The sequence below is a fragment of the Copadichromis virginalis genome, linkage group LG22, assembly GCF_057382275.1.
Source record: "Copadichromis virginalis isolate Kocher_CV1m ecotype Utaka linkage group LG22, C_Virginalis_male_GT1.1, whole genome shotgun sequence".
NCBI classification, from domain to species: domain Eukaryota; kingdom Metazoa; phylum Chordata; class Actinopteri; order Cichliformes; family Cichlidae; genus Copadichromis; species Copadichromis virginalis.
In genome coordinates, this window is record NC_140638.1 from 33,436,386 (window position 1) to 33,463,942 (window position 27,557).

Here is a 27,557-nt window from a genome sequence, read left to right on the forward strand (position 1 = left end):
CACACGGGATTATAAGGGGCTCTGTCAATTTTCAGAAAAATCAAAGGATTGATTTTAAGTGCGCTGTATTTTCCAAAAAACACGGTAATAACGACGGCCCGCTAGCATGCTCTACCAAAAATAGTGCTTTGTTGTGTATCTGACGGATGAAAGCTAAACCAGTCCCACACCACTGAAGCTGCAGCATTTTTACAAACCAGTTCTGGTTCATCCGTTTCATTCAACGATCCACTTTCGCTCTTCTCATTCTGCATCGTCGCCATGTGCGTATGTAAACAAAGGCACTGCGCATGCGCGTTTTACCCATATTCTATGGCGATATTTCATTTTCCTATCGTTGCCCAACATTATACCGGTATTACCGTGAACGGTATGATATAGCCCAGCCCTAACTGCTGGTATTGATTAATGTTAAAATATATTGTGTATTTGTAGCTTTCTAGATCTATAAGCCTTTTAAAATTCTGTAAAAAGCATGTCATGTTCTAAGTCCTGATGATTGATGAATTTTGGGTTTCTGATTTGTTGCTCATTCTTTTATCTTAATTCTTTGTTTTTCTGGTTTTCCCAGCGTTTCACACACACACTCCACAGGTCTGTTGATGACTCTCCGAAGATTTGGATGAGCTCTTTTCTGACAGACAATCTGGACTGTGCAGGAACTTATGCCAGGCTACTTTTTGTGGACTTTAGTTCCACTTTTATTACCATCAACCCAGCTCTACTTCAGGATTCCTCCTGCAGTGATCTACACACACAGCAGATTAGAGTAGACATGCAAGCATCTTTTTTCATTTGTGATTCTTGAGTTTAGACATTTAAAATACATAATTCCACTCTTCTGCTAATTTAAAGAATATGAGCTTTCATTCAGGTGTTTTCTGACTCTACATTTTCTTTTGTCATTAGTCAGCTTTTTCTAATGTACATGTCAAACCTGTTCAGCTGCTTTCCAACTTTGAAAGTTTGAAACAGCAGTTTTGAACATTAACCTTCAAGTGAATGATTCTGTGTATTTCAGCTCATTCAACATTTTTAACTTAACATTCCAGCAGTTATTACATTTCAGCTCAAAAGATTCAACTATCAGCATTCACACCGCAGTTTCTTCAGGAAATGCTTTTCTAGTTTTGGTTTCATTTCTTGCTGTTTTTGTCTCCTGGTTGTAATTCTGTATTATAAATGCATAATAAGTGTTGTGACATTACTTTGCCCTGGAATGACTTATTAATGCTCTATATTGTACATATGCTATACAATTTACTATACAAAGTAACTGCACTGAATCCTGAATTTAAAATTGAGCTGATGAACTAATACCACATGGTCTGTAGCAACCACATTATTCCTCCAAAACTGAGAACCTGCTGGGCCAGAAATCAAGTGCATCAGTTAGTGTGACGTACTGATGACTTTGCAAATATCTTTAATATCTGGGTCAAAGTAAGAGGTGTATAAATTAATGTAAAATCTAATAAAAACATCATTTATGTCTGCAGAATTAAGGCGTGTATTCTTGATCAAGTGGAAAGTGTCCAACAATAGTCCAACAATAATAAAGGCATAATTTTTCATGTATTCTGTTGTGTTATTTTATTAGCAGAAAGGTCAGATCTCTCCATTATTGGATTCAACACAGCATTAAAGTCACCAGCTATTGTAAGTTCTGAGGTTGGCAGGTTGCTTAGTGAAGAGAAACTTTATGAAGCACCATCTTGTTAGGACCATTGCAATGTAGATACTATAAACTGGCCTTCTGGATCAAAAACTCTATGACTGGATTGTGATTAGGTTTCATATTTTATGGTATATTGCGTAGTTGCATTTATACAGCCAAAGAGTTTTCACCATTTTACCATTTTCAAGCATAAAAGCTGTCTATGAATATAGAGTTTGTCTACACAAATTACTGCTTTCATTTACCCCAGAAAATTAATTGTGTGCATCTGGACGTAGCGTTTCCTCACTCAACCAAGTTCTTCAGTCTCAGCTGACTGTAGGTTTCCCCAGCCTTGTAAACAGCAGATTTGCATAATGACTGAAACTAGCACCACTGAATACACAATGGACCGTGACATCAATTTCATGATAATTAATATACAAATTGTCATGACCATTAATCAAGGACCGAGAGAGATCAAGGACCATTCACAGAAAGTTGGAAAATAACAAAGTTGAAAAAAGTATTTGTACTTCATTCAGCTGCTTCTGGGTTGTTGAGTTGGTGAATGAGTCCAGTGGTCGTTTTGATGATGGAGTCGGGTTACGAGCGGCTCCGTTAGTTTTCGTTCTTTATCATTGTGAATAATTGTTCGGAGTAGGAATCGATATAATAGTCCAGCTCCTCGGGGTTGAAACCTTTATAATGTAGAGAGAGATGTAGTTGGCTCAGTACTTTGTTTACGTTCCACAAACAGGTCGTAGCCATGTTGGATCACGCAGAGTCTCGTGAGAACTGAGGTTTACGTCGTCGTTGCGCTTCTGCTCCTTTGGATTGGGCAGACTAGGCGACTCAGTGGCACAATGCTGCCATCTACTGTTATTATTATCCAAGACGGGCATTTCTTTCTGCTGTATTGTGAAGTGATCATGTGAAGTAAGACTTGCTCGTTTTTCCATAAGCTTTGCCATCGTTCATTTATAAACATATTTGTAGTTTCTGTTTCTGATTAATAAAATGCTGTTCTGTTCTCCATCAATCATTCTCTCATTTAGCCACATTTCAAGAAATTCAAACTACTTGGCTTACTCAAGGTTCTTTTCACATATTTTAGATGTTTGTCTGGCAAACATCAGGTCAGGTCTTTTCCTTTCTTTTCCTTTTTTAATCAGTGGATATTTTAAAACCCAATCATTAGCCCACATTCTGCAAAGCCTTTTGAATTTAGTAGAACATATACACAAGATTTCTTCCTTATTTCCAGATGACAAGAACTCTTTTCCCACTCTGAACATTTACAAGGTACTTCCTTGACAAGTACCATTTACAATCTTTAGCTCCTCAGAAAATGTTATACTAACCCTGTTGTTGATTATTGGAGCATAGATGACTTTGTCTTTTGACAGTACATCTCATCTACTAATGCCAGTTCTGTCAATGCAAATGTAATGTCAGTAGAGGACGACATTGCTGCGCCTGCACTAAATCATGCTGCTCATCCATCATTTGAGAATTCCATTCCTAATATTCTGCTAAGAGAAACATAAATTAGTGGCTCAAAAAATAGCAGTCCCAATTAAGACGCTATTAATGTAATAACCACTATAATACTGTTGAAGTGCAGGTTTTATGTGTTCTTCTCTGAAACCATGTAGCATTTCCTTCTTATATACTTCTATTTATATCCTGTCCCTCCTGGACACTCCCAATGGAAATCTTAACACCGCCACCTTGTCCATCTCTAGCTATGCCTCCTATGGGCCTTGTTCTTGACCTCATGATGCTTTCCATCAAGGTAAAAGAGTGGCTGGTTAATTATTTATTTGTTGCACTATTTAAATACATGTCTAGGTTTTGACAACTAGATCTTAACAGACTAACAAAGAGTTTTACCTAAGTCAGTTTCAAAGCAACTTCAACAGATCCAGGGTATAATCTGATTTCACTTATTCCAGTCAAAATAACCACTGTGGTCATCAGCTTATTAAGTCAGTAAGGATTTCATAATGTAGGTACAAACCCATTCGTATGAAATGGGCACCTTTAGCAAGAGCTGACCAAGCATTAATAAGAATAAATCTACAGGCAACAAAGGAGCTAGTTTTACAAAGGAAGACAAAAAATATAATATTAATCTAATAGTTAACATATAATACAGTCTGAAAGCAACACAGCTGCCACAGATAAGGCAGCAAAAACGAGGGTATGCAAACACTACCATGAGTATGTGTATATCTGAACCTGTGTGTAATTTTGATTGATTATAGAAAATCCATAATAAATACATATGTGGGGTTTTTTAAAGTCATTAAAATATTACATTACAATATGTTGTTATATTACAGTTTTGTCTCTCTCTGTAGAATCAGTTGCCATTACATATTTGAGACTGATAATATGCTGCAAACGCAAAAGTTAGATTGATAAACCAATTAATAGGAATTGTAAATATATTATTTTTCATTATAAAGTGATTCTGTATATTATTTTTCATCAGTCGTACAGATTTTTTGCAGGTACTATCTGTAAAATAAATCAGGCTATCAAATGACTTTAACCTCTTTCTGCCTCGTCAATTTACCGTAAACCTGAGAGAAACTACTCCCCCACAATTTTAATAACGATAAAACGCTTACATGTAATGTGATTATCACGCAATTTGTCTTCACCCTTTCTTTCACCTTTTCTTGGGAATCTTCAAACACGTTTTTTCGGCTTAAATGAGCTCAGTGTGTGTACATCAGATTGACAACAACGTCTTTTACAGATATTACGGTTCATGTTGCCAGGGAGTGACTGAGCCGTAGTCATACAGACACAATAGAGCTGCAGTCACCATGTATATAGCAAGTGTTTGTATTTGAAACTATTAGAGCAATATGTAGTATCTCTCAAATTCTGTGAGTGCAATTTCGAAGCGTTGTTCTGGGGCTATTATCAGTGAGCTCTGATGCCTTTGCACTAACAAGCTATCTTCGTTAGACAGTAGGAGAGTGGCCGTGCACCGTTAGCTAGCTTTAGCCAGTTTGATAACATCATAGCTGCCTTGCCAGTTTTTACTATGGAGTTTCCTTTTGACATAAACCAATTATTCTCCGAGAGGATCTCTGTCTTGGACCAGACCTTGGTTGCAGGCCGCAAATCTGCAGGAAGGCAAGTTTCAAAGGTTTTCGAATCCTTTTGATAGTATTTTACAGTCAGACACTCGGTTCAGTTCAGGTTTTCAATTCAGGCTTACATAGCACAATACCACAAATATACATACAGGCTCAAATATGTACTTAAACTTACTTAAATATTCTAATGTGGTGCTACAATATCTTTTTAAGTTTACACGGCCAAGGCTTATTGACTTTTCATTGGTGATCATAATTGAGTCCCACTTTTCCTCCATAAGAAAGATTTGATTGACAGCACTCATTGGACCCCAGGGATCTCAGTAAAGAAGAAAGAATTGTAGATTTACACAAGTTGGGAAGATCTGTTGGAGCCATGTCTAAACAACTGCAGATTCTGAGATCACCAAGTCAAACAATTGCACATAAGTACAAGTATTTGGGAAACTATCACCGTCAGATGACAGGAAATTGCTTAGTTGTTCAGCAGTGTGCCCCACACAAGGTGCACTAAGGCTTAAGCTTGCCAGGATGTGACTGGTCTTAATGACTGCTCTTTTTGACAAGTCAGATGTCTTCAGACTACAAGTCACATTCTACATCATGACATGCCTATAATGGATGTATGTAAACATCTGACCTCAACTGTAAGCAGAACCATGTATAATGCAAATAGAACATAAATGACAAATCTGTGACCTCTTGGGCTGATCTATCTGGCCCTATGTGAAAAAGCAAGGAGTCAGGGACACTGCCCCCCTTTTTTTTTAGAAAAAATAAACATGAATGAACAGAAGTGGCCTGTTTAGGCAGGGAAACAGACTTTTATCATGCCTGTGGGCCATCTGGTATCCTGCATTTAGATGTACTGTGAGAAAGAGGTAGAGTGTCTGGAATATAAAAAGTGAAAATGAGCCTCTTATCTAATAATATTCTGCTCTGCGATTTCTTTGCAGGCCAGATCTTCAAGCTCACATAGCCACAGTTATTGATGAACTTGGGAGGGCCTCAGCAAAGGTGAGTCTGTGTAGTCTGCTTACTTTTCTGTGTAAAGACACATGTCAAAAGGGAATATTCTGCTATTTTTATTATCTGCCATATGTATGTTACTATTTTCCTTTTAGTCAAAAGCTCAGGATTCAGACTGCTCTGAACAGCTGCTTTCCTTTTTTTATTTTTAGAACAAGCTAATGTCAGCTCTTTATGAATTTCTTTACACTATCATCTTCTAAACAAGTCAACCCACAAGTCAAACTTTTATGTTTGTGTGTACACTGTCTACTGAAGTAACATCGCAGTGTATCGCCTGGCATGTCCAGTCAAAATCACAATGCATAGTTGATTGGTGACATCGAAATATTGCTATTTATGTTACCTTCAGTATTTCTTGAGCTGTGTTTTCCAGTTCAGTTGGGACATGAAATAATCTTATGTGACTGTTAACTGAAACACTAAATTCACTTATGTCACTCAATAGCAGATAATGAGTGTATTAATACAGAAAAAGCATTCTGCTGTAATGTTTGTTTCAGCCAGTCTGTGTGTTATTGACTCTATATTTCAGATCAGATTCAGGTAAGTGCAAGCAGATGGATTAGAGAAGCTCCCATTTCCAATCAAGAACAATAACCCAGTTCACGCCCTCATATATTTAATGGAATTGTAATTATGCAGTTTTGGTCACAATATCATCATTTTACTTAAGTGTTTTAAAGCAAGTCCAGTATGAATTTTGCTGGATGACTGAAAGTATTATTTTGTTGAAAGCACCCATCATTCGCATACACTGTAAGGCCTGATCATTCTTCCATCTGTTATAGCTGTGCATTGTCCATTGTACATATTTTGTTTACTAAGGATGAGTAGCAGCAGGAATTGGAATCCGAATGCCTCATTTGCATACTTAGTTGACACCCAACTCACATTGTGTCTGGTGTCAGTGGTCTTTTTTTATGCACTCTCTCTTGTCTTATGTGACTCTTAAAAGGGAATAAATATGGTAATGTCTAACTAGATAGTTTCATTCTTTTACCCACTAAAGTAGTTTCGCTTTGCTGCTTTGATTCACTTTTCACAATAATCTCCATTATGGCCACTCAGTTCATAGTTCATCCTTTGTTTAGCTCCTGTACTTTGTTTTTTGTTAAGGCCAACAGTCCCTTTAGGACAGCTTCCATCTGACTGGCTGCCCAAACAGAAGGTTTGTAGAGCAAATGGGGGTAAGAGGCAGTGTCTGTGTCAGATATGAGCATCTTTAGAAGCAGATCTGCTCATTTTGACATGATACAATAGGGGGGAAAGCATACAAAGAAGTGTGAAGCTTCAGTATTTGGCTTAGAGGGTTGGCTTGCTGGTATGCTGACATGTAATTTAAATCTAAGCATCCACCACTGGAATGGTATGACAGAAATTTTCTCTTTAAATTAGTTGAAATTGTTCTCTAATGCAAAATTTGGGGAGTTATAAAAATGTGAATGTTATTCCAAGACTTTATGTATTATTACATAATAGGTATGTTCCTGAAATTGATTTTGTGATTTTCACAGATCTTCAAAGATGATTTTATGTTTTTGGGGGTTTTTTTGTTTTTGTTTTTGCGCAATTTTCTGTTTCCTTCTTTTTGTTTTGATGTTGTCTGTGGACATTTAGTTTAAATGAATCAACACTGAGTCATACTAACTATCAGCATTCTTGAAGCAGAGGCCACAGCAAACTTCCACACCATTAATCAACCAAAGACCAAGATTTAATTGATTTGAAAGCCGGATGCTTAGCCTTGTCCACCCTAGCTGGACAACTCAAAAAACAGTCTTATTTGTTATAAACCATTGTCCTCCTGGGCCTTACACGGAGTTTCTGTCTGATTTCGCAGACTTTTTATCCGATTTAGTACTCCTCTCGGATAAAATGATTATTGCAGGTGATTTTAACATCCAAAGGAAAGCCTTGACATTTAATCTGTTATTGGACTCAACTGGCTTCTTTCAAAATGTGAAAGAACCCACCCAACACTTTAATCACACTCTAGATCTTGTTTTAACACATGGCATAGAAACTGAACATTTAACAGTGTTTCCCAAAAAGCCTCTCTTGTCTGATGTTTTCCTAATAACAATTACTGATGATGATGATGATGATGATGATGATGATAATAATAATAATAATAATAATAATAATAATAATAATTGACAATAATGATTACACAGTAGTGGGGAGTAAATTTCATCACTGTAGATGAGATGAGATGATGATGAGATAGCCTTTATTTGTCAGTTGCAGTTGCCCACAACCGAGATGACAGACCTTGCCAACCGTACATACAATACAAACATCACATTGGGGAGACAGGTCAGGCTAGGTGTAAAACAAAAGGATAATACAGGAATGCACAGATATCAACACACCATAGCACAATAAAACACAGACAAGCAACATGGGAGAGTATTCCAGTGTGTACAGCTGATCTGGGACCGCTGCAATCTTCGATTACGCCTCCAGCTGATCCGGTGTCCACATCGGCTGGGAGGATGCGTTGGATCCGGGGTAGGGAGGGTGATAGTGAGGGCGTATCAGTGTACATGTTTCGTGCGTGTCACCACGCCCGGTTAAGCATCAGTCAACAGTCTCCAGTGGACCCAGGTGGCCTTGAAGGAGGGGCAAAGAGTTCTGACAACAATCCTGTTATCATGGGAAGAATTTGTTGTTCCAGTCAGCTTCAACCTTGGCAGGCCTTCAGCTGGCGCCAGGGGAGCCGCATGAGTGAAGATCGTGAATGTTTGGGTTTAGTGCGAACAACTGCATCCAATTTTTACAGTTGGTCTAATGTCCATCACTGGTCACCAGTTCTCTCAATTCCCGTTGTTCTTCTCCAAGATCTTATCCATATTGCGTTCAAAACACAGTCTGAGTACTCGCAGCCAATCAGCTATCATGTCGGCCAGCCTTATGGGATCTTGAACAGCTGTAGCCGCTTCCTGTTCTTCGATAAACCAGGTCCAAGCCAGCTCCAATCAGCCCGAACTCTGTTATCATGGTTTCAAATTGGTAGATGTTGTTCATTGTCCTCCATCGAGAGTGTCGCCAGACACACGACGCAACTGACCATCGAGTATCCGGCAGCAAACGTCTCCGCAGAGTGTCAATTCCATTACAGGACCAGTTGATGAAATCCATAATTCTTTAGGATTTAGAGAACAAGACTGGGAAACTCTTTGAGGGTTAGAGTTAGAGTTAGACGAGACTAGACAAACACATAGAAGAAAATAAGAACAACCCCAGGTTTCTTTACTGCACTGTAGCCAGGCTGACAAAAAGTCAGAGCACCGTTGAGCCAACCATCCCTTTAATGTTAACTATTAATGACTTGATGAATTTCTTCACAAATACAGTTTTAACCACTAGAGAAAAAAATGCTCATAATCATCTCACAGCTGTAGCATTATCTACAGCTACTTTCAGTACCACTGATATTTATTTAGACTCTTTTTCTCCAATCGATCTTTATGAGCTAACTTCAGTAAATGCCTCTGCCGAACCATCAACGTGTCTTTTAGACCCCATTCCTACAAGACTGCTCAAAGAAGTCCTGCCATTAATTAATTCTTCGATCTTAAATATGATCAACCTATCTCTAATAATCGGCTATGTACCACAGCACAGAAACAGCTTTAGTGAAGGTTACAAATGATCTTCTTATGGCCTCTGACAGTGGACTCATCTCTGTGCTTGTCCTGCTAGACGTCAGTGCAGCGTTCGATACTGTTGACCATAATATCCTATTAGAGCGATTAGAACATGCTGTAGGTATTACAGGTACTGCACTGCAGTGGTTTGTATCATATCTATCTAATAGACTCCAGTTTGTGCATGTAAATGGAGAGTCCTCTTCACACACTGAGGTTAATTATGGAGTTCCACAGGGTTCAGTGCTAGGACCAATTCTGTTTACATTATACATGCTTCCCTTAGGCAGCATCATTAGAAGACATAGCATACATTTACACTGCTATGCAGATGACACCCAGCTCTATCTGTCCATGAAGCCAGATAACACACACCAATGAGTTAAACTGCAGGAATGTCTTAAAGACATAAAGACCTGGATGACCTCTAACTTTTTGCTTCTATATTCAGATAAATCTGAAGTTATTGTATTTGGCCCTAAAATTCCTAGAAATATGGTATCTAACCAGATACTTATTCTCGATGGCATTACTTTGGCCTCCAGTAACACTGTGAGTCATTTTTGACCTGGATATGTCCTTCAATCCACATATTAAACAAATGTGTAGGACTGCTTTCTTCGATTTGTGCAATATCTCTGAAATCAGAAATGTCCTATCTTGGAGTGACGCTGAAAAAGTTCCAATAAATACATAAATTAATTGAATTCAAAATCCTCCTCCTCCTCCTCACATACAAGATAATCAGACCCCATCTTATCTTAATGACTTTATAGTACCATATAACCCAATTAGAGCACTTCGCTGTCTGACTACAGGATTACCTGTGGTTCTAATAGTATTTAAAAGTAGACTGTTAGGCAGAACCTTCAGTTTTCAGGCCCCTCCTCTGTGGAACCAGCTTTCACTTTGGGTTTTGGGAGACAGACACTATTTCTACTTTTAAGATTAGGCTTAAAACTTTTTCCTAAAGTTCAGGTGGATGGATCAGGTGACCCTGAATCCTACCGGTCAAGGCAGATGCCCCCCCCCCCCCCCCCCCTCCTCTCCGAGCCTGGTTAAATGAATAGGTGTGTCAAAATGTTTGACTGGTAGTGTGTATGTATAGCTTTCAACTTGAACTTTGACATTGATGTCTGCAAAGAATGGTGTCAGCTCAACTGACAAAATCCAACGACATCTGTTTCTGTTTTTAAGATTCCCATTCTTTTTTCCCTCAGGCCCAACAGCTCACAGCACCTATAACAAGTGCTTCCAAGCTGCAGACCCAGAAGCATCAGCTCTATCTTCTTAAGAATGGAGAGAGCAGCGGGTACATCTCATATCCCTTCCTCAGCTTTCACTTATTATTCAGCTTCTCTGTTTCTCTCTGGATTGACTGAGTTGGTGTTTTCCAGCGGGACCTGGTCAGATGAGTCATGTTGAAATGACAAATCATGTACTGTAGCATTGAGACATAAAAGACACTGTTTTTAATGTATATCACAGGAGCTCACCTCAGTAGATATTTGTATTACTCATTGCCAAGTCAAACTAACCCCTATTCCTGTCTCCTAACTGCAGGGGACGTGGTGTGGTTGGGGGATTTCTGAAGGTTGGCTACAAGAAGTTATTTTTGCTGGTGAGTCACTTATATTTTTTTTAATTTCCTTTTAACTTCTTTCCTTTCGGCCTTGCTGTGATCTGTATTTGACTTTCTGAAAGGCTTTTCAGGTATGCTTGCTATATTTCCTCCACAGGACCGGCAGGGTGTGCACGTAGAGGCAGAACCACTCTGTGTTTTGGATTTTTACATAGCAGAGAACCTGCAGCGAAATGGCTATGGGCTTGAGCTATTTAACTTCATGCTACAGGTAGAGAATACTTTAGGAATCCCTGAAATCATCTGAAACAGACCTTTCACAAAAAGAGCTAAAAACTGGAATGATGTGATAGTGGTACCTAAAATGATGACATTAGTATTGCAGGTCATTGCTATGTGTGTTTATTGGTAATTGCATGTTTTTGTTTCTCTGTCTTTCTCCATCTCCCACCTGTAGCACAAGAATTTAGAGCCAGTGCTGATGGCTTATGACAGGCCTTCACCTAAATTCCTGTCTTTCCTGGCAAAGCATTACTGCCTCACGCAGAGTGTTCCTCAGGTACGGGCTGCACTTCACACAGTCATTACACTTTTTAAAGCAAATCTTTATTACCTCTGGAGAGCAAAAGAAAACCCTGTAGTTTTTCATTTGACTTTTAGTGGGGCTTCGCTTGTTATCATGGCTATAATTAGGCTAATCTTGCTCCCTCCTCTTTCTCTTCAATTTTGGCTATTTTTAATACTGCTACTTCTCTATTGTAAAATAAATGGTTGTTTACAAGTTTATCTGTAGTGGAATTTCTGGGAAGACAGGGTACCCCCTGTTTATATAATATAATCAGTTAATAGCTTTACATCTTAGGACAAGGTAAATTTAGATAAGAAACTGACTGAGAAGAGAAGGGTCCAAAATAAGAAAAACAGTGCCAGCACAAGACAAAAACATCCAATGTACAATTCAAATTAGTCAAAATTATATCACCTTACAGTATTTGCATTACTTGAATTTAAACAGTAGGGTTCCAGTAAAAATATACATGTAACTCATCTGACAAAGGGGGAGTTATCAGCCTGCTTTTCATGTGTTTTTAATGAAATTTAGTTTTGCCGTTTCATGCCAAAGATCAAACAAGAGTTTCTATACTGGATTCCATTCATAGAAATTGACATTATCAACTAATTACTACTCTCAATCTTCCTAAACATTAAAAAAAATCAGGAAATCCCTGATTTGAAAAGTGGTGACACCTGTGCATGCACTGACATCAGAAGGAACACAGTGAGATGGACCTAAAAGATGTATACAGAATATAAGCTAGACAACACTAGTTACACACTTGGATCCCAAAAGACTACGTATGAGATGAGTTGTAAGTTCAAATGAGGAAATTACAAAGGCCTGATTTAGACCTTTTAGAGACTATAACGTAACTGTAAGTGGCGGACATTGCTGCCCGCATTTTTGCTGGTATAGTATCATTGGGTCATCTCCCAAAGTTTCATATGCAGCCAACAGACAGAAAAGAAATTCCTTCCTAGCTTCTTGCTTGTTGATGTGATCAGTTTTTTGGGGGCAAACCTATTTGTCCCTCTAGTTTTTCCACTTTTTTGTGCATTCCCTCACTCAGGTAGTTTCATCTCTCACCAGGAATTTTCTGACATTTGTGAGTCCTTATATTGATGCTATCATTATTATTCCTTACACTGAGACTGTGATTGTTATTCTCTTACTGATAAATTATAAAACTGCGTTGAAAAAGTAGCTGGAAATGCACAGGAGGAATTGACAGTGCTGACCAACCCATTCAAAATTGTTGCCAATTGTGTCAACCTGACCTGCAATTACTTTTCTCAGGAGTTGCATATCAGGTTACATCATAGGTTACAGTGTAGGGATGTTATTGGTGGACACACCACTAAGACTGGAAATGCAGGGGCTGTCAGGACACAGATGGTTATCTACTTACCTAGTTAACTTCATAAGAAATTTTAGTGATCTGTTTTCTTATTATTCTGTCCAGGTCAATAACTTTGTGGTTTTTGAAGGCTTCTTCCTCAACAGAGCAGGTAACTTTTTTGCCACTTTGATCCCATTGCTGTGGTTCTGCAAGCGATTATTAAATTATATCTGCTTTGTGTTAACATAAGTTATAAGGTGTCTTCCAACAAGCAGCTCCAAAAATGACATTCTTACTGGTGAAGCCTGTGTTTTCTTAGCATTCTTGATATTTCTGGATATGTTAATCAACACTGGTGGTTCAGTATAAGAACAGTATGAGTTCAGTTATATAATACTTAACACACTACATCTAGTAGTTTTAAAGTAAACAGGTGCTTAGACACAAAGTAAACACACAAAGTTTTGTCACATGTGTCTTTGTGGAAGAAAAAAAGCCACCTGCAGTAGATTCAGTGGGTAGAGCAGGTCATCTACTAATTGGAAGGTTGGTGGTTCAATCCCTGACTGCCCCACTCTGTGTGCCAAATATTCTTAGACAAGATACTAACCCCAACTTGTTTTGTGATTCATCGATTGATGTATGAATATGTGCTTGTGTGACCAGATGAACAAGAGAAGCTGCATAGAGTGCTTTGGGTGCTCAGGTAGAATAGAAACGCACTATATAAGCGTTTCCAGTGGGGGAATCATTTCGTCGCTCATCCAAGTGTCTTCATCAATCTCACCTGACTGCAGGTTTCTCCAACCTTAAACAGCATTTGCATAATGACTGAAACTAGCACCACTGACTGCAGGTTTCCCCAATCAGCTGCGGTTGAAGAAGTCACTTGGATGAGTAATGAAACATTTCTCCTATGGAAATGCTACATACAGATGAACATAATCAGCTTCTGGGGATTTCCTTACCTGGATGATTGAGCATGCATCAATGATTCAGTAAAAAGGACTAGATGTTACAGTCCCTGATAATGCATTGCTTTAGATGGAGAGACTCTTGAGTGATGGCTGTTATGAGGAAAGGCGGCCCAGAAACTTTGCCAGCAGCACGCATCGTTGTGTGCCTCAACTTTCGGTCTTTTACCCAGGCTAATCTGCCATTTTCTTTCCTTGGTTAGGTTTAGGGATTAGAGATCTGATCTAGTTTATCATTTTAAAATTTGGTACACATCGTCAGTAGTGGACCTTTGATTCATCGGGTGTTTCGGCCATTATCACTAGACACCCTCATCCAAGGAGGCCCTGCCAGGGTTGATCAGGCTCTGGAGTGTGTCACTGGTTTATGTTAACTTGTTATTTCTCTTCTTCTTTCTTCTGTTTAGTTTCCTACAGTTTATTTTTTATCTATTCACTGCAACTGAGAAATAATACTTACCTCTTCAGCATTTATGGAGCCTAACATCTTCAAAGGGATAGAAAAGGTGATAGAGACAAAAGGGACAAGATAGGAGAGAGGAGAGCCAGAAGGGGGCGCCTGATCTGGCTTCCCACACCTCCCCGCCGGATCGGGCTGTACGCTCTACCTCCCCACTGTCTCCCAGAAAAGGGAAGAAGAGTAGAGGGGAGAAGAGCGGAATATTTCTTTTCTCTCGCGGTTAGCTGACTGCCTTAGCGGCCCAAGTGATGTCAGCCCTTTTTAGCCATAGCCAGTGACTGGTCCTCTCAGCAGTGTTAGCTAGTTCTCTTATAGCCTGCCGTTGCGCCTGTCCTCTGATCCTAATCTCTCTAAGCAGCTTTGCTGTTGTACTGGCAACAAAGACCCTGCACCCCACTTCCACCGGGCGCACCTTGATCTTCCAGCCTCTGTCCTCTGCCTCAGCTGCCAAGTTGGCATACCGCAGCTTCTTACGCTCAAACACTTCCTCAATTGCTTCCTCCCATGGTACCGTCAGCTCAGTGACGTACGCAAGTTTTGGGGGGTTAGACTAAAGGACGAGGTCTGGTGGCAAAGTTGTTGTTACGATCTCTGTGGGAAAAATTAGCCTCTGATCCAAGTCCACTTGCATCTGCCAATCCCTAGCAACCTTCAGCGGGCCCAGGTCTGGGGTTGAGGGGCTTGTCCTCAGCTTGTCTCCTTCCCGGACAAATGTTGATGAAAACTGACGCTCCTCTTGGTTCGTGAAAGGTTGAGCTTTGATGGATTTTCTTTTGCACACAACTTTCTCTGCTAGACACCTGAGGACCTGGTTGTGTCTCCATATTTATCAGCCCTGAGTAAGGCTAGACCAACCAAGATGTGCTTGAGTGTTGCTGGGACTGTACAAAGGGGGCAGGATGGGTCCTTTCCAAACCACAGCTGCAGATTTATTGGGGAAGGTAGCACATCATATGTCGCTCGGATGATGAAACTTAGTCTATTAGACTCCATGCCCCAGATTTCACTCCATAAGAGTTTCCTCTTTTCCACACTCTCCCAATTCACCCAGTGAGATCTCAAGCCTCCTCAACCAGGCTAGGGATAGGCAATGACAGTATCCCGTCGCTGTAGAGTCCAATGCTGCTGAGGCATTTGGGAAGTCCAAGCCACTTCTTAACGTAGGAGCTCACTAGCCTCTCTAGTCGATTGGCATGATTGAGTGAGACCTCGTACATTGTCAGCGGCCACAGTAGTCTGTGTAATAACCCAAACTGGAAGCACCAGAGCTTCATTTTCCCTGGGAGTGCAGTGTTGTTAATCCGCTTGAGGTCATCAGCCAAGTTCTGCCTTAGTTGTTCTAGTTGCCACGTATCATTGAGGTCTGCATTATACCACCGTCCCAGGCTCTTTATGGGCTTCTCTAAGACTGTTGGAATTGGTTCTCCACTGATATAGAATTGCTTGGCTGTCAGCTTTCCTTTTACAATGAGTATATAAGAACCTTTAGATATGCAAGTTTAAACGTGGCACTCAACCCAAAAAGAGTGCTGCAGTGCTTTCATTCCAGTTCCAAAATATTTTGTTTCATCAAACTCTCCCAGGGTCAACCTCTTCTCCTCTGAGGGATCAGAGGGTGTACAGCTTTTTGTAAGGACTGTTCTTTCTTTTTTTTCCCCCTCATACATCTTGGTCCCATTCCTCTGTCCCATAATTAGTATAACTTCACACGTCAGTGCTTACGTTTCAGGTTAGCTTTCCCATCAGTGTAAATACAGTGAGGAAAATAATCATTTAATCCCCTAATGAACTTTTAGGTTTGCTCATTTACAAAGAAATGAACAGTCTTAATGGTAGATTCACTTTGACGGAGAGACTGAAGATCAACCAAAAATACAGAAAAATTACACAAGAGAAAATTAATTTTTAGGCCATTGAGTGAAAAAAGTATTGGATTCCCAAGCTAAACTTGATTTATTACTTGGTGGAGAATCCCTTGTTTGCGAGCACAGCGGTAAGGCATTTCTTGTAGTTGGTCACCAGGTTTGCACACATTTTGGCCCACTCCTCTTTACAGAAAGTTTTTTGCTGCCACTTGACAGCTCCTTCCACAGATTTTCTATAAAACCGAAGTCTGGAGTTTCACTAGGCATTATCTGAATGTGCTCTACTTCTTCTTGGAACAGGGGAACTTATGTTTTGTTTCATTAGCATGCTGAGACAATGACTTGACAGTGACAATGACAGAAGCGACAATGACAGTATTAGTGTTCTGTCTGGGAGAAGGTCTTTTTGTCCTAGATTTTACAGTATGTGGTAAAATTGTTCCATTGCAGAAAAACATAATATTTTCTCTTCCATGCTTGACTGTGGGGATGGTGTTCTTTAAGTCATATTCAGCATTTCTCTTTCTTCAAGCATGGCGGGTCGAGTTAATGCCGGAGAAATCAGCTTTGGCTCCTGATGATAGTACTTTATCTCAAGCCTTCTCTGAGTCATTTAGATGTTCACTGGCAAACTTAAGACAGACCTGTATGTGCGCCTTCTTGTGGCAGGCGCTCTTGCGGGTGCAGCAAGAGTTCAGTCCATTAGGGCGTAGTGTTTTACTAATTGTGTTTTTGGTGACTGTGCTCCAAACTGCTTTCAGATCATTAACAAGCGCCTGCTGTGGAGTTTTGGACTTTATTAGCTTACAGTCATCCTGCATGGAGTTCCAAAATGGGAGCAGACTGAGATTGATGTTGGTATGACTGAGCTCATACCAACAGCTGTCACCTTCTCACCAAACCTCTTGATTATGATCTACCATTCCAACCTTGTGCAGGTCTACGGTCTTGTCCCTGACATCCTTTGACAGCTCTTTGGTGTTGCTGGTGGTGGAGAAGTTTGAATGGAAGAAACTGATTCTGTGGGCAGCTGTGCTTTTTTGCTTGATATCATTCCTTTCTACATTAAAGTGAAATTTCTATAATATTTAGAGACTGTTCATTTTTTTGTAAGTGAGCAAACTTACAAATTCAACAGGGGATTAAATCATTATTTCCCCTACTTTATCTCCTTGCTACATTGGTACAGTATATGGCATGTGTGATGTATCATGTCATATATTGAACCTACATTCCTGGGTTTCAGAGAACTGCAGAGAGAAATCCACACCCTGTATACCACTCCTAAACTCCACAGACCACTTGATACCTGCTTGTTTCCTGAACCTCCAATGTGTCACTTTGTTAAAAACAGCTAAAGTGTGTTGTATGACTACATTATTGTAATGACTGCGAGCAGTAAGATCATGGTTAGGAAGATTGGTAGCCTCTTTATACTGCATTTTGTTTACCTCTGACATCATTAGGATGGCTTTATAGTGTAGAACAGGACGAGATGCCAAGCAAAAATCATTTTAAGAAACACTTTTGACCTTTTTGAGCTTCATGGTAGTAACATAGTTTTGTATTGTGCCCCCTGTTGATAGTTGACGCTCATCTGCCTCAAATTACCAAATTTAATTAATAGTCTTTGACATAGAAGTTGATAGCACAGAACCACTAATACATTACCTTCCTTAAGCTGCATTTGTATGCCCAGCATAGGACACTCAAAGGAATTAATAAACTGACACAAACGTGAATATAGGTTTCAGGATTAGCTGAATCCAAGGAAACCATGTTTTTCCACCGCGTGCCGCTCCGTTTAGACGAGCATTGGAAAATTATACAAAAGCTAACATGTTGTGATTTACATAAAAATTGGGCACAAAGTGATTATAAAGAAGTGAATGTATAAAATGTCTTGTTGTTATTATGACGAGTCTTATACAGAGGCTACCAATCCTTTCAACCAGAGATGTGCTCTTTTTGTGCCAAAGGTACCTGAAAGAATTGTCTTTATAGTTAAAACAGCATGAGTAGGCTAAAAACAGACTTGCAAATAAAAAACAAAATTTAAATATTGGATTCTGGCTAACTCAGACTGCTCAGGTAACAGAACAAAAACAAGACTTTGCCTGGCTGAATCAAATACAGTGGAACCCCGGCTTACGAAGACCCCATTTAACGAAAAATTCAAATTACGAAGGCACTTAACGGCAATATTTTTGCCTGCAGTACGACAAAATGCCCGTGTAACAAAATCCGTTTGCAAAATCCGTTTCGCTGTTCCACGTGAAAGACGTATTGTTGTTGCAGTGCGCTATTTCATGTGCTTTTCTTTTGCAAGTAGCCTATCGTTGATTCATAATGAGCGAGTTTAAAAAAATGTTAAATAATTATCATTGCACAGTGTACGTACATGCATTAATTAACGTAAATGTAAGTTTTAGTTTTAAAGTTTAGAATTAAATTCCATAATGTTATGTACATGTACACGTACATATGTATGCATGCCTACGTATGCTTTCTTCAGCCTCCACCTAGAACTTCGTCTTCAGCCAGCATCGCCTCACTCAAAAGGCGATGGAAAAAGGTGCTTCGACGAAAATTTTGACTTACGAAAGACCCTCTGGAACGAATTAATTTCGTAAGTCGGGGTTCCACTGTATATAAATTTTATATATTTATTGACGTCCAAAACAATCATGTCAGGAACAGTCTGCATTGATTTTTGGAGAGAATATTTCACTCGTCTGAGCTGCTGGTTTTGTCAGCATCAATATATGAATTCTGTTTGACAGTGGATCCTCCCTTTCACAGACACAACACTATCTTGTAAGATAAAGTAGAAATAGTTCTTTCAGAGGAAACATTGTTTAAATGTATGGAGGAGCACAACTGTCTGACTAAATGAATAAATCAAAATGCCATTAAATTATTATGTAATATTAATTTTTAAAAAAGTTACATAAATTAAAAGGTAGTTTTCCTACCTTTTAACATTCCAACTCACTTTTCCATTTTTGGTATTTTTTAGAGTCACCCACTGACCAGTCAGTCATAAGAATCAGCTAGTTTACAGCATCAGATTTGTCTGATGTATCATGCATATGCACTGCAGTCTAAAGTTCACCTGTTTAGAAATGTAACTGCAAACCGCTTGGCACAAGTGTTATGTATGCCATGGATACATGTAATATATGTCAGCATATTACAGAAGAGGGACCTGTAAGGCTGTGGTTCCCAAAGTGGGGGTCGCGCCCAGCTGTTTGGAGGGGGGGGGGTGCAGTATGAATAAAGAAAGAATGGTTGGACACATAATGGACAGGTTTTTGATGAAGCATGTCTTCACTTCTCATAATGACTAACTACTAGTGAAACTTGGCACTCATGAAATGAATGTGTTATTTATAATATAGACAGTTTTGGTCTTCCATACAGAGCTTATGAAGGACAGTATGTGGGGCTGTGCTGTAAGGAGACGGGTGGGGTGATCGACTCGTGTTCCTCTTCTGCCTCTGCTCTGAGTTTGTTCTCCTCTGCAGCGGCCCAGTTGAGAAAGGTTCCCCCAAAAAAGCCAGACGGAGAGATCAAGCCTTACTCTTTAATGGAGAGAGAAGGTAAACAGTCACATAGTGCCACTTTGCCATAACCAAGTGTTGACATTAAACATTAAGACTCTATTCCAAGTACACGGTCATAAGAAAGCACTTGTTTCCCTTGTCGGTAACACTGATATAAACTGTGGAAATAAACAAAAATGTGCTGGAAAAAAGCTTCCACAAATCCTTTTATGGTAAGTCTGAACATTGAAGAATGGACTGGAGCTGATCTTCCTCTATAGACCAGAACACGTAATACCAATAAAAATCTTATACACTAACTCAGCAAATGCAGAGTAAATTGTAGGTTATAGCATGTTAGCGGTGACACTCAAAAAAGTAATGTATTACACATTACTTGTCTAAAAGTAATGCATTTTGTTACTTAACTTCCTTGTAACTTTGTGTTACTCCTTAACATGGCTTGAACTGCATTGTGATATGATTATCAGTTGAAAATATAAATGTTAGTCTCCAGTCTTACACATAATGATGGCTATGGGTAGAAGATGAACCAGCTAAAAGTGCAAATTCAAGAACCTTGAATCTCTGTAAGCTGATATTTGTAGCCAAGGAGCAAGGCTTCTTTTATGGCTTTCCAAAGTTTGAAAAATGTTATAAAATTGTTGTTGTTTTTGTTTTGTTTTGTTTTTTTTTTTTGGGGGGGGGGGTTTAAAGGTGAGCTTTTACCAAGCACAGAGCCTATAAAATATGATGCTCTCAATTAGTGCTATTAGTATGTACATATTTTTTTCTGTCTAGCTGTTCGCCAGGAGCAGAAGAGTCTTCCTTGGCCGTTTGCTCCTCCCCACTCCCCCCAGCGCTCGGTGGCCTCCCAGTGGTCCAAATCCCTCAGCGTGGGATGCTCCCCCAGCAGGGCACCCCCTCGAGTCACTCCAACTTCTTCCCCTGGTTGCAACAGGAACCAGAGCCCACAGTCACCTCTCAGCGACCGCTGCAGAGCAAGACGCACCAGGTAAGAAGTAACGCACTTCTTTCTGTAAAATTCACCTGCAACTGCATTATGGAAATCTATATTTTACACATCTTAACATCATGTCAAGGTCAGTTACTGCAAATGAAATTTGCCCACAGTTTCAGCCTCAGTAACAAAGAAAAGCTGGATCTGTGAGAAGAAACACTTAGCAGACAATCTGCAAATGTTGTTCCACCTGTGTAGAGGGTGCCCGGTTTAGACGAAGCAGGATTACACCGTTGTCATTCCCACAGTCAGTTGTTTACATGGACCGCCTTTATGTCATCCTAACACTAGCATCTTTTTCTGTCACACGAACCCTGTGCACGCCATCCTTGACTAAATTCATAGACTTCCTCTAAAGTCTTCCTATTTTCCTCCTGCCTAGCGGCTCTATTTTCAACATCCTTTGTCCAGTATGTCCACTGTCCGTCCTCTGAACATGCCCAAATCGTCTCAACCCCTCTAACCTTTTCTCCAATCCGCTCTGATATACTAATATTTAATCCTGTTCATTCTGGTCTCTGCCAATGAAAATCTTAACATCTTCACCTCTGCCACCTCCAGCTTGGCCAGCTGTTTTTAGGTTAGTCGCGGCTGAGACCATTTCTGATGAGGTTTACATAGATGGTGCAATTAAAAGGCCAAATTCCTCTTTCAGGTTCCAACTTTCAGATGCTGTTCATCTGCTGTAGGTAGTTTTTTAGGCTAGTTTAATAAATGGCCTCAAAAATGCTAATAAATGCTGTTTTATCTGTGAATCTGTTGTTCTGTTGTTTTATTCACATTTGTCTGTTTTTGTCGGTTCTGTGTAGATACAACACTGTTATAGGTGCTTTATACATAAATGGGTCATATATATAATATGAATATAATAAATAAGTGTAAGTGGTATGTTAATAGCACTAATAGTTGTGTAAAGTTATATAAATTGTATGTGTACTCTTGAATGCATGGTTAAAGTGGCCACTAAGACCAGCAGCAAAACTAGTCAGATACTGTTGTTCTGAGTAGAACAAGGTCCAGATCTCTCACTGTAGTGATTAGTGGCTCCAGTTTTCCTGTAATTTGTAATTATTTTGCTGACCGACTCCTTTCATTCTCTCCTTCTTTCTCTTCTCTTTCCCCTTTTTTCGTCACCCATTGTGCTCCATTTATTTTGTCCCTCTGATTGATTCTGGCTCGTCTTTCTGTCATCAATAGTTCCCTTAATAGATCTCAGCTAGGCTTTCATTGACCAGCCTGTTCCTTCCCTTCAAAGGAATGGCTGATGTGTCTTAGCTCAATAAATAGCCTGTTTTTGTCTTATGAATGGGGAGTCTGTTGTTGCTAGAATAGTTATTCAACTCAAATGAGGAGAGAACAAACTCCTTTTGGCCTTCTTGTTATCAGCACGACAGACTGGAACTTGATGGCCGTGTCTTATCTGCTTGACTTTTTTAGAACTCATTAAACAACCTGCCACAAAACTGCTCTTGTGAAATTGCATTTTGTCACACACAGAAATGATACTTAAACAGGATATTGTAAATTAAGGCTGCGAGTCTTATTTCCATTCTTCTTTTTTTGTGTGTTTTATTTCAACAGTATACCATGCATTTTTTCAGTTTGTTATATTTTGAGTTGTGTAATTATGTCATTTCTTTTTTCTTTTTTCTTTCTTCCATCCAAACATGTGCCTGTCTTCTCTCCTTTCTCTGCCTTGCTCTCCATCTTATTTGATTTTCTTCTCATCATCCTTGCTGGCTTTTGCTACGTCTCCAGTAGCCAACAGGGTCTAGTTGCGAGATGCAACTTGTACAGTCGACACATGGACACCAGAGCTGTTGGACTGCTGCACAGATGCTCTCCAGGTGAGGTTTTGTAGAGGTGTTGATGGCAGTTAAAAACCACATCATGCTTGGATGTAAATTCATGTAAATTACATTAATTTAATCTACATTCTATACAATGTTTATATGAAAACAGTATAAACGCAATAACAACAATAACACTTTCACGCATCCCAAATGTTTTGATGTTGTTAAACGAATGCATAATCTAGCTTAGTGTTAAATCTGTACCTGGCCCAGTGTTTTTGTTGCAGGTATTACATTTTACATTTAAAATTTTGTCAACATTTTTTTTTTATCCAATTTTTTATTTTTTTATTTATTTTTTTATTTCAATAAATAGAAAATGTAAATATTTAGCAAATCACTGGTTTCTGTTCTTATTTAGCCAACCTCTCTGGAAATGTGGTTGTGTGACAGGATAATCGTAACTCATCAGCCACTGACTGATAGCCACAAACTCTAATCCAATGCACTCTGATCACGATGTCCAGTATGATACGCTGGGCTGAACTTTTTTTAGCATTGCAAAATATTGATTGAAGACTATGGCAGATAAAAGACTGCTTCAAAGTTTGGACGTACACCTTGATTACTAAATGACTTTTATTTATTCCTTTCTATTGTTTGGGCAAAATGAAACTGAAATGTATTTCATATATAGTAGATTCATCAGAGAAGTCAGTTTCCTTTGATCACAGGTTTGTACACTGTTGTTACTATGTTCATGTAGTCAACACTTAGAATGTATCCACTTGAGAGGTAATCCTTGTAAGAAAGTTACTGGGTTCTTTAAGTAAAGCAAATTGGCTCTTACGAGAACCACCCCACACTGCAGAGGAGCATGTTCGTCACAGTTACTGTGTCCATGAATATCACTTGGGTTTAAATTGATCTTAAGCTCTGATTAAAACACTGACCCAGTTGTGGTTGTCAGACATAACACACAACTGGGTTTTGAAGTGTTAGACAGTCTACATGTAAAATGTTTCTTTCATTATTATGAATGTTTGCTCTCAGAGCACTGAGCATTGGGCCACTGTTGTTAAGTCAGCGCAGTCATGTTGTTGCTAAAGCAAAAATGCAGATTATAAGAAATATTCTTTTTATGGAAAACTGTGTTTCATCAATTTCTCATTTTTATTTTTTATTATTCATCTGTTCCCTTTCCTCACATGTTAGCACCATGTGCCACCTCAGGTCTGAGAGCAGTAGGGGATCAGTCATACACATTGGGATACAGTATTCACTCACAACAAAACAGGTATTCACACATTGATCCACCAATTGTTTTAGAGGTTAGCAGGCATTAAAAAAGAAAATGAGGAGGTTTAGTGTGCAGATGTGGGGTTGAAACACCTCAAAATGTTGTCACAATTACAAAAATGCCTCAATTGGAATTACATCCCAGCAGACGGATGACTATGATGGACCGTTTCTCTAAAATGCTCAGAACATGTTTTATGCACCAGATATGCAACCACATCTCCAGACTTTCCTATTAGCTTATTGATGTAATATTAAATTCATGGTGACACATGGATTAAATGCTACATCTGATTATTGTTGGCAACACAATAATCAGTATGATGAGGGAAAAAGATCTGAAGACTTTCTGAGCCTCTTCAATTCCTTAATGGACTATAAGAATCTACGCGCAGGCGACCAGAGCTTTTAGCAGCTTTGAGCAAAGTTGTACAGATATTTCACATTGTGGGTGCAGTGTTAAAGTTGTCTTCCTCAAATAACACAATAACAAGAGTAGCTGATGAGACAGTGTGACATATAATCATCATGTGGGTAGCAGAGTGACAGCAGCCCTCACACACAACCATAGATATGAAGAAATCGGATAAGAGCAATGTTCAGTTTCATATCTGCCCTTACTTTGACCTTTTTACCAACTCCCCGTTCACACAGGAACTGGCCTGTCTTGCTTCCACCTCTCTCTACATCCAAGAAGGACTGCATAAGCAGCACTACCTCTTTAGACAGGAGAGAAACACACCTGGGCGCAGATCCTGAATCCCGTCGTTCTGAAGAGGAGATGAAGGTTCTGGACAGTTCACAGCTTCCAGCAGGCAACCAGAGACCTCTGTTGTGGGAGAGTGACAGAGTTGAAGACAGGTCATGGGCTGTGGGGGTGCACTGCTACACTGCCCAGTGGGTGAAGCAGAAGCAGGAATACAGGAGCACCCGGCCCTGGTGAATGTGTGACGATTACAGACTTTAAACATTATCAAAATGTTGATGCCTAAAAGGCTTTCAGACATGTTTGAGCCGACTTTTGAGTGTTTGAGAGCCCACGATGCAACAATTTCTTTGTGAAGTTTAAGTGCCAAAGTTCAGTTCAGAAAAAATACACTTCCAGTCTTTCTGGTTTTAGAAAGGCTATTATAATGGCTGCCTTAGTTGGTTTCCCAAACGAGTTCTTCAGCTGTCAACTAGCTCATCTTTTCTAGTCAACTGCAACTGGATAAGATGAACTAAATGTGGAGCAGTTTTCCGTTGAAGTCAGACTGGCTGCATCCTTGCTAATTGAATAATTGGCCCATTAAGTCAGTGGTGTTACTGGCAAGACAGGTCCAGCTAACTCAGGTAGGTTTTTCATCTTAGTAGCCTTCGCACTGAGCGTTGTTAGGTTCACTTATTTTGTTGTATAAATTCAGGGAAACATTGCATAAGACAAAGGTTACTAACGTGATCTTGGTTGATGGGATAATAGCATGATACACTTTCAGTTTATCACATTTGGGTTGTTGCATTTTTTAGCAAATATTTAAAAAGAGTGATACAGTAGCCTACTCTTAATTTTCCATTTCTGTTTTGCACATGTGTAACAGCTACATGCAGCCACAGACTGTAACATAACGACATGATGTACAGACAGGTTACTTGCTTCAATGTACCCTGGCATTGATTTTCCAAGTCTCTGGAAAGATGGATCTGTATCAGTCTTCCAAAAGATTTGATGGTTATGGAGTTGAGTGTGTAACACATCAATCCAAATTCTCCCCTGTTTGACCGGGTTCAGATGTGGTGACAGGGTAGATAGTACATCAGACCATGTGTACTTATGAGATTCCCTCAGGGTAATGTGTGTCAGGCAGTATTTAAAATGATAACTCATAACCCATGTTGGTGTTTTTCAGATCTTGCAAGTAAGAAAATAAATCCTTAAACATGCAAACACAGTCTGTAGACTGCTCTGGGTGCTAATGGTACAGGTCATCCACAAGTGCAAAGCACAGAAATAGACAATTAGTCATTTTTAATATTTGTTCAAAAATCAAACAATTAAAAAAGAACAGAAACGGTGTATTTGTGGAGAAATCAAGCAAAACATTTTGATTTATTTTGGACTTAAAGAAGTCTCCCATGGACAGAGCTTCCTGCAACTTTCCACTAACCGGAGTTTCATTAAATAATGGAAATGTTTGTGAGACAAAACATATATTTTTAGGTTTTTCAGACAGAACTGAAAACAAATTGGGTAGAAAGTTTACACATTTTTGCTGTAATGTAAACTTTAGTTAGAATGGTCCATAAAGCCAAAATACACCACGATATATCCTTATTTTGTCATTTTTACACTTCCATGAACTTTAGTATTCCAACAGTCAGAATGGGCTTAAACCCTAATGCCAAAACCTGTTACCTGGGTTTAACTGAACTTATAACTTCTCTGTTTGATTGTTTTTTGTTGTTTTGTTTTAGTTGAGTCAGTCTGCTTTGGAGGTCCTACTTAAAAGAAGCAGAATCTGGGATTTATATGTCACTTAGTCTTTTCTGAATAAATTAAGCCAAATGAGAAAAAGCTAGAATTCATATTATACATTGTGTTTGAACAATGCTTCCAAACCCGGGGTGGAGGCGCAGTATGATCATTCATACAGTATCAGCAGATGGAAGACACAGAATTACTGGAATGTACACAGTGGAAACTGCCAGAGGAAGACAAGGCGGGAATGTTAACAGGACTGTTTTCTTTTTAAACACAATTCCCCACTGGTCCCATGAATTCCTGGATTTGTTTGAGGTACTTTTTTAGATGAACCATCCTCAAAATCCAGAGGGAGAGGGCCATTTTTTACCTTGTTACTTAAGGAAGATCATTAAAGCTAAGAGGCCCCTGGCATTGATTCACATTAGTGCTGCTATTTCACTGGCACTGACGACTTCATGTCACAGAATTCACAGAAACATCCTTTCTATGCTGTACAATATTAAAAAAAAACTTATTAATTGGCACCTGTAAACACTAAAAGTAAACTGAATGTAGTTATTCTGCTCGATGGATCAGCGTCTCTCTGGTCAGCAATTTGTTTAACAGCGACGTCCACTGCAGCTGCAAGGAATAAACCCAGGTAACTACAATCGGATATATGACTTTTGGGACACAATAATCCCAAGAGATTTCACCTGCATCTCATAGTCATTACGATCACCATAATTACCCTCCATTGGATACCTTGGATCACCCAGAAGAAGCTGGACTGGGTGTTTTCACACCAACAGTGTTTATTCTGTTTAAATCGAACCCTGCTTCATGTCCCCCTTTGTGCAGTTCGTTTATGCAGATGTGAGCACGGTGATCGCAAAACAACTGAACTCCAGAGCGTTTCATTTACAGGTGTAAGTTTGAGCTAAAAGCCTTCTGCTGGCTGCACATGCTTTGCAGAGTACACCACCAGGAGTACAGCCTAGCTGTAAAATTTATGTATATTATCCATGTTGTCCACTTGGTCAAAACCCACAACCTAATGTTACTTTTGTTGCTCCTCTCCCAGACACATCTGACCAATAAGCGGACTAAACATTCTCACATAGTTTATGGTGACACAATGCAGCTCGTTCTCACCAACTAATTCAGGGCAGAATAAACGAACTAACACATGAAAAGGGCCTTAAATTAAATCAACAAAATT

At 39.4% G+C, this 27,557-nt stretch overlaps 1 protein-coding gene across 6 annotated transcripts; it reads left to right on the plus strand.

Annotated features, from left to right (window-relative positions):
* Positions 1–4,421: 4,421 nt before the first annotated feature.
* atat1 (alpha tubulin acetyltransferase 1) lies at positions 4,422–26,394 on the plus strand. 6 transcript variants are annotated; one of them, XM_085446849.1, is made up of 13 exons: positions 4,422–4,813; positions 5,733–5,793; positions 10,679–10,770; positions 11,022–11,079; positions 11,198–11,311; positions 11,498–11,599; positions 13,062–13,107; positions 15,956–16,001; positions 19,765–19,839; positions 20,584–20,797; positions 22,565–22,650; positions 23,812–23,893; positions 24,550–24,729. In XM_085446849.1, exons 1-13 carry the CDS (start codon positions 4,722–4,724, stop codon positions 24,652–24,654), a joined length of 1,173 nt encoding a protein of 390 aa, XP_085302975.1. In that variant the 5' UTR covers positions 4,422–4,721; the 3' UTR covers positions 24,655–24,729. The 6 variants fall into 6 exon arrangements, with proteins under 6 accessions (XP_085302975.1, XP_085302973.1, XP_085302974.1 ...); XM_085446847.1 differs by lacking the exon at positions 23,812–23,893 and having other exon boundaries at positions 4,424–4,813; positions 24,550–26,394; XM_085446846.1 differs by lacking the exon at positions 15,956–16,001 and having other exon boundaries at positions 4,425–4,813; positions 24,550–26,394.
* The last annotated feature ends 1,163 nt before the right edge of the window (positions 26,395–27,557 follow it).

What these genes read in the sequence shown, in the direction of transcription:
- atat1 (XM_085446845.1), top strand. Translation starts at nt 4,722, where the DNA reads ATGGAGTTTCCTTTTGACATAAACCAATTATTCTCCGAGAGGATCTCT. An exon ending in GGCCGCAAATCTGCAGGAAG is followed by an intron (nt 4,814 to 5,732) that starts GCAAGTTTCAAA and finishes ATTTCTTTGCAG; the next exon opens with GCCAGATCTTCAAGCTCACA. An exon ending in AAGAATGGAGAGAGCAGCGG is followed by an intron (nt 10,771 to 11,021) that starts GTACATCTCATA and finishes TCCTAACTGCAG; the next exon opens with GGGACGTGGTGTGGTTGGGG.